The following is a 12,154-nucleotide window of genomic DNA, read 5'->3' on the forward strand; positions in this document are numbered from 1 at the left end:
GATTTGCTAGTTAGCTCCCTAACTTTTTCATTAAGTTCTCTGGTTTTGTGCTTTTTGTCCAGAAGTTCAATTTCCTTGCATTTGTTGTTGAGCCATAGTTCTTTTGCAATCCTACATTCTTTCCTGATCTCCTTGTTTTCCTGATTTCATGATGGCTCTCTACCAGTTTTTTTTTTTTTTTTTTTGCTGTAACCATTTTATATAGAGGCATGTGGTGTGTAAAGTCCTATAAGGATGCACAGGGGTTAGGTCTTACTTCCCAAGACATCAAAATACTTTCCCTCCAAGCCCTTCAAGGAACACTCGTTGCATGGAAGACACATCAGCATGACAAACAGGATACCTAGGAAAGGTATTGGTTAGGCTTCAACATATATTTATAAAGCATGCATCAATAGTATAAACACTGTGTGTGCACACATGCCTGCAGTTGATGTATGCTAATTATTGCCCTAGTGATAGGATATTGTAACAAAGAATTAAAAATAACAGTGGTGTGCCCAGGAATCAGTCCTTGTACTATTGTTGTTTAATCTATACATTAATGATATTGGGAGGGTACTGACAGGAAATCCTCAGTTGTTTGCCGATGATAAAAAATAAGCAGTGCAATCAGAGATGCTACTGATATACAAAATTTTGAGGGTGATTTGAATAGGTTGAAAGTGTGAGCAAATGATAACAGCTTTCAATTTAGTGTTAGTAAGCATAAAGTTATGCACTTTGCATGATGAGATATCCAAAGTCATAATGGTGGGATTATGCTTGGAGTAACTGACAAGGGTAGAGATCTAGGAATTTTGAAACTGGAAGTGAACAAGTTGACTGACTGCAAGTTTTCAGGTTATTTTTGATTTTTTGATTTTAATGTTACTTTAGTTTGTGGAGATTTCAAGTAAGTGACATTAATTTAAGTTATAACATTCCGAAATGTAAATGTAAATAATTGTGGATTTCCATTTTTAGAATTTTGTTCTCTTCAAGTTATATCCCCTCCCCATTATCATTTCTTTTGTTCTGTTTCTTGCAATTTTTTTATTGCCTGCTATTTCCTTTGTTCTGTTTCTTGCAATTTTTTTATTGCCTGCTATTTCCTTTGTTCTGTTTCCAATGAATCCTTTCATTTCTCACAATCTCTTTTGTTCTATTTCTGGCAATTTCTTATGTTTTTTGCTATTTTTTGTTTGTTATTTCTTATAATTTTTTAAAACAAATTCCTAGTGATTTCTTTTGTTCCACGGGAATGGAGTGTGGGGGGGGGGGGATGGTTATCACTCAAAATTCACTATAGCAAACAGTTGCTATAACCAACTATGTGTTTGGTGTCCCAGGTTCACTATAATGGTCACGTACTGTATTGTGGTGCATTTAACTTTATCATTATTTTATTATTATTATTATTACATGACGCCTCCAGGGAGTCCAAAGACTCATCGAGGAAGGGCACCTTCTCTACAGCTCTCTGTCTCAATCAACTACACCAATGCCATCTACCGCCCACCACCACTAGCATTTTGATTGTCTGTGGAAATGTCACAAAGGCTGGCAAAATTCATTGGACCAATCCAGGATATATATATATATATATATATATATATATATATGCTTTATATACCTTTTTTAAGTTAATTTCATATTTTGGATATGTAATTTTGTATTTGCAGAATAATTTTTGTCCAGAGAAAAATAAAATTTTTTAATATTATTATTATTATTTCATGTCTCCATTATGTCAGAGTCGTTGTGGGAGATCCTCTCTAGCTATTGTTCATGCACTATCAATCATACATCTCGTTGAACTCATTCATCATTGAATTATTCACAACTACCACTGGCAACAACTCATTCACTACTCTCCAAGCAACAAATCTAGTCATAAGACTCTTGCTAACCACACTCCTATACAAGTTCCAGGAATTACTCATTTTCCTCTTTTTTCCTGCCATGTACTTGAAAAAAAAAAGTCTTTAGTGTCAGTCCTGTCAAACACCTTTAATAACTTATATCTTTTATCATGTCTCCTCTTTTTTGCCAGCTAGTTTTTGAAGCTCATAGACCTTCAATCTATTGTAGGGAGCAATGCATAGATCTATCACAATATTTGTTCACTGGCCTCTGGATCCTCTCCACTACTTCTTCATCTACATGGAATCCAGATGACCAGATCTGTGTGCATTAGTCCAGATGTAGTCTTATAAAGGAGAACAGTAACCTCCCTTTCTCTTCTTATCAGTGTATTCTTCAACAACAATATAATCTGGTGTGCTGTTTTTGCTACCTTTGCAGTGTGCTCCTGAACTTCAACTCCTTGTTCACGGTCATTCCCAAGTTCATGGCCTTGTCAGTTTACTGCATTTCACTTCAGTTTTATCAATATAGTACCCAACTTGTGATGTCTTCTTCCCAAAGTAATTTCACAGTGAAATGGCAACGTGAAACTCACGACCATTATTTTGCCCATAGTTCCAGTCCTATTGCTCTTCCCAGTTTTGTATCATCAGCAAAAAACTCAATATTTCCTAGCCACCAAATCATTTCTTGTATCATTGATGTATAAATCAAAGAGTGGAGTATTGAGTCTTGTGGTACTCCACTAGTCAGCTGCCTTCTTCTAGACTCAGTTCCCCATGTGGTGAAATCAGATTTGCCACTTTATATATACATTATATACAGGCAATGTTATTCTCTTTCATAAATGTTGTTTGAACATAGATTCATTTCTGTTCACAGGAAAGTCAGCAGCAAGTGAATGTGTTGTGACTGCGATCTTTGCTAGCATTTAAGCTAGCAGACAGCAGTCAGGCATCTTGTATTGAGATTATTATATCATTGTTTTTAGTAACTATGAAAATTATTTACATTTCCAAAGAAGAATGTGCAGATAAATATACAGAATGTCAGTTCTGCTGTGATCATATGGCTACTTCTGTTCAGTGATAGTGAAAATTTCCACATTTAATGATCCTAGATTCAGATATGTTCAAATAATCCCCTTTGAGCAAGGAGCTTATTTCAGAGTCTATCATTGATGAATGTAAGATATAGGGAAATGTGAATGAGGAGGAAACATTCAGTTGGTGCAACATTCAATGTTTCAATTAATGTGTATGCAAACCTTGAGCCAATAGAGCCATTTGCTAGTTGGCTATTGCAAAAACAATAGCGATCTGCATGTAAACTTTGGTGTAAAAATGTGTGATTGGAATTTGGAACAGCGTGTTAACATCAAATTTTGTGTGAAAATCAGCAAAACTGCTACTGAAACATTGGAGCTGTTGAAAATGGCATATGGTGTGGATGCTCTGAAAAAGTCAAGTGTCTTTGAGTGGCATAAGAGATTCAAAGGTGGGCGAGAAGATGCGAATGACGACCCCAGAAGTGGTCAGCCAAAAACAAAAATGACAGACGCAAATGTGAACAGAGTGTGAGATTTGGTATAGTCTGACAGACGATTAAGTGTGCAATTAATGGCTGTTGAACTGCAAATGAATCGAGAAACAGTCAGGGTAATTTTAACTGAAGAATTGGGTATGCAAAAGACTTCTACGAAGTTTGTGCCTTGGATCTTGAACAGAAGCAGCGGCAGCTTCAAGTTGCAACTGATCTTTCTACAAATAAGAGTACTGGTGCTTCCAGTACAATCCAGGAACAAAATGCCAGTGCATGCAGTGGAAAACCCCAAGTTCGCTACATCTGAAAAAACATGCATGTCATGTTTGCAGTTCAAGACCATGCTGGTGTATTTGTTTGATTACAAGGGGATAGTGCAATATGAATTCATTGAACAGGGAAAACAATCACATCACCCAGATGCTATTTAGAGATGGTAAAAAGATTACGAGATTCTATTCGGAGAAAAAGAACCAACTTGTGGTCTGACAAGTGGATCATCCATCACGACAATGTGCCATGCTGTAGTGCGCTCATTGTGAAAGAGTTTCTAGCCAAAAAAACGATTACCAAATTAGGTCATCCTGCTTATTCACCCGTCTTACCTTCCTGTGATTTCTGGCTGTTTCCAAAATTAAAGACTGCGCTAAAAGGATGAAGATTTTCTGACATCGCTGATATTCAGCATGATGTGATAAAGGAACTCAAGAGTATTCCAGAAAAAAAGTTCCAGGCCTGTTTCCAAAAATGGGAACACCGTCTAAACCAGCGTATAAATGCACAAAAGGACTACTTCAAAGGCAACAGTAGCCACTAATGTATAGTTCTGATTGTAGGTTTTTTACAGGTGCATTCCAGGAATTAAATTTACATTTACAATTTACTAATTAAGAATATATACAAGAATACAATTAAATTGTATTCTTTTATATATTTTTAATTAGTTCTAATTAGCATTTTAAATGATGCTAAGCTGAAAATGTGGATAAAACTGTTTTTCTCAAAGTAATGAAGAGTGTCTTTAAAATATGTTAATAATCAGTTATTGTTCTTGGAAGTTTTTTCCCACTTGGTTAGACTATAATAACTTTAGTTTAATCCTTTATCCAAGTGTAAGCAAACAAAGTTTGCACCTGGAGTATCTTCAAGACTGACGCAACTCGTGACAACTTAGTATCCACTTAGACCACTTCTGGGTCTGGGTAGTGGCCCTTCCCTTAATGCATAGCATTATACATGTCTGCAAGGAGATGTGTTTTGCATTATGGGAGATACTGAGACAAGGAATGATGAGAGCTTGGTCCACCTTTACCACGAGTTGCCTCGGTCCTGAAGATACTTCAGGTGCAAACTTTGCTTACACTTGGATAAAGGATTAAACTAAATTTATTATAGTCTAACCAAGTGGGAAAAAACTTCCAACATCTTTCTCTAAATCCAGAGTAATTTAATAATGAGGTGGTGCACCTTTTGGCAACTTGTATAGGTAAATATGACTTCTCCATTGCTTCTGCCTTAGCATCACCACTTCTGGGTCTGGCTCTCACTGACTGACCTCAATAAAGGTCAAAACTGGTCTGGGTAGTGGCCCTTCCCTTAATGCATAGCATTATACATGTCCACAAGGATATGTGCTTTGCATTATGGGAGATACTGAGACAAGGAGTGATGAGAGCTTGGTCCACCTTTACCATGAGTTGCCTCAGTCCTGAAGATACTTCAGGCACAAACTTTGTTTGCTTACACTTGGATAAAGGATTAAACTAAATTTATTACAGTTATTGTTCTGTTAGTTGTTTTTAAAAAAAAATAAGAAATGAACTTTTAATGCTTAAGCATAGCTGAATTTTTCAGAACAACTTTTTGTCTTTGTGCTATTGGGAAACAATTGGTAAGGAATATATGTTTCAGAGAAACGTTAAAATAGAGAAGTTTTGTTGTATTCGGAATATGCTGAAATTGAGCAACCATATAGGATTTCAGTTAACATGTATGATTTTTAATTGCAAGAAGAATAGGTATCAATTATTTTAACTTGATTGGAAAGAACCACAGCTGTAAAAGGAAGAATCCTGTTTATTAACTTAAAGGAATTAGTTGTTTGGTTACTTGTTCTTATAAATTCCTGTTATTTGAAGAGAGGAGATTGATAGTAGTTTTGTGATATGTTTATGTTTATATTTTCTGTGAAGTTTGTGGTACTATTTAAAATGATAAGTTTTATTTATGAGACAGAATTATATACAGTACTTGCAAGACACTGATATACACAGTTATGTTACTGCATACCATAGAGAATACTAATGATATTTATTTTGTTAATAAAGATATTATCCTGAATTTATTTTTTCTCTTACTCAATAGATAATCGTTATACTTCTGTTTTTATTTAACCTGTCTCTGTTTATCTGATTTTTTCTTAAAATTACATAAATTCACCACTTCTGTTACTTTCTACATATGATTTCAATTCTAACATAAACACATGAATTTCTATATTTGTCCTAACTTTCTTCATTTTCTTTTGTATTTGGACTTCTAGTAAAGCATGACTCATTACAAGTGAAGCTCATTTTAATTAAACCCACAATCTGTTGAGCTTAACTAATGATTCATGAACTTAAATTCAGTATAAACTGGAATATCTAAATCCTTGTTTTCATGAACAGTTTTTAAAAGCTATCCATTAAATTTTAATTCATCAGATACTAACTTCTTAACTGAATCTCGTTCTGTTCTCAGTATTGATGTATTATAATTTATATTTTGTGGATGGGATTCACATTTGTTATTATTATTATTAATATCATCATCAGAGAACTCTAGGAAGTCATGGATTCATCAAGGAGGCCTTAAATTATCCACATCACCTGTCATACATTCTCATAAACTCATTCGCAGTAAACTTACTCACCACTTCAGCATTCAAACTGTTCCACTCACTGCTCTGTAAGAAAAAAATCTATCTCGCATAATATTTCTTTACTTTTTTTCTTTCTTTACTGTACACAAACTTAACTTCCACAGATATCCCACTGTCCACTGTCAACCTTTCATATAATGAAAACTTTTGTTAACCAGTATCATTTAACACCTTTCCAGAAGTTTATAGATGTCTGTCATATCATCCCTCTGTTTCCAGTTTACCTGATTATGATCTCCTAATCTACATTTGTCAACTTTTCTTTGCATCCTTTCCACAGTTTCATCACCCTTTTCAGAGATCTCCAGGAAGTCAAAGACTTCCTAGAGATCCCTGAGAAAATAATAATACTTTTCTCATAAGTTGGTGATATGAATTAGGGTTATATTCCTGGAAATACAGTTTGAAGTCTGTTGTAATATACTGTACTATTTTTTTGTGTGTGTATTTAAGAATGAGACAATTGAAACTTGGAGCAGCTTCTATCTTTCATTCTGTATTCTCGAAGACTAAAAATTTCATGCTTCCCTTCTAATATCATTGTTTCTCTCCATTTTAAGGAATTTGTATTCTCAAATTCACTTTTCCTCTTTCTGGATATTTTTGGGGACATAAGCATGTACCATGCTGAATGCAATAAATGAAAAGTGAAGCAATTACAACATTGCACTTTAACTGTAGGCTTCCTCTCTGCACCTTTGAGGTGATTTGGCACAGCATCTCACAGTCATTTTTATATATATATATATATATATAAAATTCAGTATCGGATAAAAAAATAAACCATGCTTATTCAGTTATTCGAAATCAATACTAATTAAAATATTTTATTCTTAGTGCTCTGTGATCTCAGTCATTCAGCAACCTTGGGTAGAAGGATACTACACATCTTGATCACCTTTCTTCTGTGATTTGGCAATTCATGTGCATTCCTAATAGAAAATTTTTACCAGTAGTAAAAGTGGGAGATCATAAAGTGAGCATCTACTGTACAAATTTAGCATGGCACTATGTTACCATGGGCTGTGGCTAGGACTCCTTGTTATAGTGAGTAAATTCATTCTAGCAGTGTTTTCTGTAATGAGAGTCAACTGTACTTTGCAGTTTCAGTATAATTCCCTCTTCTGTAGTAAGTCTTAACTTTTCTACAAGGTGCAGAAGGGAGCTTATAACTTTATATCTTCCCAAGCAGTGATTAGTCTGGAGCTACAAAACAAACAGAATGAAGATAAATGGTGATAAAACAACCAGTGATTCTGAGCCATCACAAAATGTGCTTCTAGATAATGAAAACTGAATTAATGAATTCTGTGCCTCCCCCCCCACCCCAAAAGCTATATATAAACTGAGTAGAAAAAAATGATGATAAAATAACTATTCCACATAATCTTAATAAAATATGGTTCTGGTAATGAAAATTGAATTAATGAATTCTGTGTTTTTTCTTCCTCCCTTAATTAATAAAATAAAATAAACACATGCACTATCTACCAATAATTGTCTGGACACTTTAGCAATTTACGGTTGATATCAGCAGGTGAACCTTAATATTGGGTATATCCACCGTTGGCTTTGATCACCTCCTGCACTCTTTGAGGAAGACTTTCCACTAATGTGCAGCAGCCATCAGGTGGAATTTGTCTCCATTCCTCCATCAAAGTATCACTGAGTTCAGCGACAGATCAAGGATGTGCTGCTCTGAACCTCAATCGCTGCTCCACAGGCCCCACAGGTGTTCATTGGGGTTGAGGTCGGGACTCTACACAGGCCTGGGCAGTCATTTAACACCCATTCCATTTTCATACAGTATTAGTACTCACCATGGTGTTACTGGCACTCTGGAACTTATCATGGATGGTCTGTGTTGATTGTTGCTGGTTTTTGCATGTCACCCATTTTAACACCCTCCTGTCCCTGTCAGTTATATTTGATGGCTGCCCTGAGTGTTTTTTTGCACTAGTGATGCCAGAATGTCTCTGTTTGTTGATCACATCTCCAATTGTTGATTTTGGATGCTACAGTTGAGTTGCAATAGCACATATGGACATGCCACCAATGTAACAGTCCACGGTGACACCTCTCTCAAAGTCATTGAGTTCACGTTGTGTTGTCATACATCTGTATTCAACTGCTATGATGAAATACTGCTTCCTACCTGTACACTGTTTTTTATGTTATTAACAAACCTGGAATGTTCCATAACTTCAAATAACAGTGATGTCTTGGACAATTATTGGTAAATAGTGTATGTATACACACACACACATGTGCATTTGAGTGTATGTATACACACATACACACATTTGAGTGTATGTATCTACATACGTAGATACATACACTCAAAAAATAGATAGATATGCATTTTTCTAATATTTTTTTTCTATTTATCAGGGCCTTATATGGTCAAAACACGAGAAGACAAAGAGAAAGAAAGAAGACAACATCTGAAACATATTAAAAAAAAATTTGGTCTTGAAGTAGGTTTCAGTACAACCCCTTATAGATATTCATTTTTCTGTTATGCATTATTTTTTAGTGTCATTTATTGTATTTTGTAACTGTTACCTGAAGACAGGCAGTTCTTGGTCATCCAACACAAATGGATAAATCATCAAATAATATAGCCTATTTTCCTGTAGAAATAATGTGATAAATAAAGATTGGGTACCCATTATGAACTAAATTATTAATTTAGTTTTATTTATTAAAAAACTAAATTACTAGGAAGGAGGCTTCTTTATGGCTTATAAGAATATAAAGTTCTGATTAGAGTTTCTGACCCATTATTTGATTCTCGTTTTTCCTTGTTGCAGCCTATTATTTGATATTCACTGTGATGTTAAGTGAACAGCGAAAGATTAGTATTTTGGGACTTGTCAAGTTATATTTTGAATTGACTGAAATTGCACATGCATATGATGTTTATTTTATTTTTTTATTTATTTTTTTATTTTATGTTGAGCCCATATACAGGAGGTTGGCTGGTCAGCCTGTAGTACGTTAGTACTGTATATGGGTTGTGAAAGGAGAAACTTGTTTACATTTGATTTGGATGCCTGTATATTGTATTCCTTGGGAAATATGTCAGGGAGAAGACTGTTCCACAGTACTGCAGTAGCAGAGATGAATGAGGAGGAGAAGAAACTTGTTCTGTGGGTTTTGAGGTGTACTGTAAAAGGATGTTGGGCGGCAGCTGTACGTGTTCCAATGGGCTTAGTACAGGGTGGGGGAATTATTGATGTTGCTTCAGATGAACCTTTCCCATGAAAGTATTTATAGAATATACAGATTGCAGAGACCAAGCATCTATGTGAAATTGGGGGGGGGGGGGGAAGCGAGTTGGTCAGGGATGGGTCATTTATTAGTCTAATTGCTCTCCTCTGTATTGAGTCAAGCATTTTGAGGGAGCTTTTTGGAGCCCCACTCCAGATGTGAGAGCAGTATTCGAGAGCTGGGCAGGTTCGTGACTTGTATAGTGTTAACAGCTGTTTAGAGTGAAGTAGCGTCTTGAACGAAAGAGAAAAACCTAGTTTTTTGAAAGCTGAGGATGCAATGCTTGTGATCTGTTTATGCCAGGAGATGCTTGATGTCAAGGTAATTCCGAGAAGAGAAATTTCATCTTGTCTGTGAATTTAAGTGTTATCGAAAACAATGCTGGGGGAAAATGGTTCTTTTTTGTGAGAAATAAGACAGAACTGGGTTTTACTAGCGTTGAAGTTGACAAGGTTGTCTGAGCCCCATCGGAGTATGGCTTGGAGGTTGGAATTGAGGGCAGTGGTGGTTGGCGTTCTATGGGTTGAAGTGAGTTGTGTAGGGTAGGCTTTGTCAAATGAAAGGGAGGACTGCAAAACTGTGTATTGGGTTAGAGGTCAACTGAAGTAGGTCATTGATATATAGAAGGAAGGGGGTCGGTGAGAGAACTGAGCCTTGAGGGATCCCAGCATTAGTTGGATGGTGAGAGGATAGGGAGCTGTCTACCATCATACATAGTGTGCGTCCAGACAGGAAGCTGGCAATCCATCTGCAGAAGTCCTGAGGCAGTCCAAATGATGGGAGTTTGCTTAGTAAGCCTTTGTGCCAGACTCGGTCAAAGGCTTTGGAGATATCAAGTGCAACTACTTGGGATTCACCGAATTTCTCCATAGCTTTTGTCCAGTGATGAGTGATGTATGAGAGTAGATGTACTGTTGAATGGCTTTGGCAGAATCCGTACTGGTGGTCGCTTAATAGCAGGGTACCTTCAAGGTAGATTAGGAGTTGAGAGTTGATGATTTTCTCCATTACTTTAGATAGGACTGAAGTGAGATAGTGCGGTAGGTAGATGGCAGTGATTTGTCACCCTTTTTAGGAATGGGTTGAATATAGGCCAGTTTCCAGGTTACAGTGTAACCAAATATACCATTGGGGATGTCCCCACTAGCTGGTTTAATGGTTTTTGGTAGCGAAACAGGAGGAATGAATGTTGAAAAGTCAGCTACTGGAGCAACTTCAAACTCAAATTGAAAAGGCATCAGTGGAAATGTGGTGCAATTACAGAAATATTCTATTTACCTAACAGGTGTTAACAAAATGAAAAAGACTGAAACAGGTGAGATTCTTATAAATAATAAGATAAGTATAAGATGATTTTCTAGGCAATAATAATTGGTGAAAAGGGAAAGTAATTAGCATTCAACCTAAACTTGGAAATAAACCTTCTGACTGAGTCGATCTGCAGTAGAGTAATGAAGATATGCAAAAGAGGAAATTGGACAATGACTTATTCATACCTATATTTGTTTGTTTGTTCCTTCAGTGAGAACACACTGAAGGAACCATAGGTGCAAAAATGACTTTACTTTCTTCTTCCCACCAGAGAAGAAGTTGAGTAATTTTTTGAGTTGTTATGATGGCCAGCTGCATAAAGAAAAAGTAAAGTCTGGTTCTTGTTGGAGACCTCAACAGCAAGCTGAAGTAATTTAATTCTGAAACTGTTTTGAGCTCAGACCTAAATCATTTTCAAGCTTATCATCTTTTCAAAGCTCAGTAATTTAATCTAGGAAATGAAACTCAAATATATTATTGTTCTCAAAAAAGAGCAAGACTAACATTAATGGAAAATATCTACTTGTGACCCCGGGTACTTACACCATGTTCCAGTATTACAATGATAATAAATTCACATCGAGAGAACTTACTGAAAACAAGGAAAGTCCTAATATGAGTACTATCAGATTGACCTGGAGTACAAGAGCATGCAGGGATTCAAAATATCAATTAACCACCTTTTCCTTAAGTTCTACAGTTACAGAAGAATATCCTTGCTGATCATTCCAAGAAAGATTTTTGTGAGCATTATCAGAGAAGAATTATAGTTATTAAATATGGGTCTTTATTTCTTTATTTGTTTTAACACTTTCACAACAGGATGTGTTTGTGCTGTATTCATGCTGCATAAGGCAAGTTGCACAGCCTGGTGTGAACATATTAATAGACCAATACAATCTTACCTTTGTTTCAGCTAGAATTTAAACATGTATAAGAAGATAATTTGATGTTAAGTCAGGTGTGAGGCAGGGTTGAATTGTTTGTCTGAAAATGTGACAAATTTTCTTATACTCTGATTTTTTTATCTATTTTTAAAAAAATTGTTTTTTAAGTCTTAATTTTTTTAAATCTAAATTTTTTAAAATCTATATTTAAGTTTAAAATGCATTATTTTGTCATTTCCTCTATCAGTTTAGTGAATATAAGAAAACTTTTAAGATTTTCTTGAATTAAGAAACTTTTAAGACCTCTTGCTGTTCAAGAAATATATGAACAGCAAGAGGTCTTTCTCCTTAACTACTTGTTCATATGCAG

At 35.5% G+C, this 12,154-nt stretch overlaps 1 protein-coding gene across 2 annotated transcripts in view; it reads left to right on the forward strand.

The window, feature by feature from the left end:
* The window catches only part of LOC150098226 (angiogenic factor with G patch and FHA domains 1-like), a 287,180-nt gene that overhangs the window by 174,780 nt on the left and 100,246 nt on the right, over positions 1-12,154 (forward strand). For both annotated transcript variants that reach the window (XM_090406375.1, XM_090406374.1), the window contains exon 10: positions 8,705-8,790. In XM_090406375.1, the coding sequence (XP_090262501.1) occupies positions 8,705-8,790 (86 nt within the window). The remainder of the gene's footprint in view (positions 1-8,704; positions 8,791-12,154) is intronic.

Source organism: Typopeltis vanoorti, chromosome 16 (assembly GCF_054136105.1).
Source record: "Typopeltis vanoorti isolate ZY-2024b chromosome 16, IOZ_Tvanoo_1.0, whole genome shotgun sequence".
NCBI classification, from domain to species: Eukaryota; Metazoa; Arthropoda; class Arachnida; order Uropygi; family Thelyphonidae; genus Typopeltis; species Typopeltis vanoorti.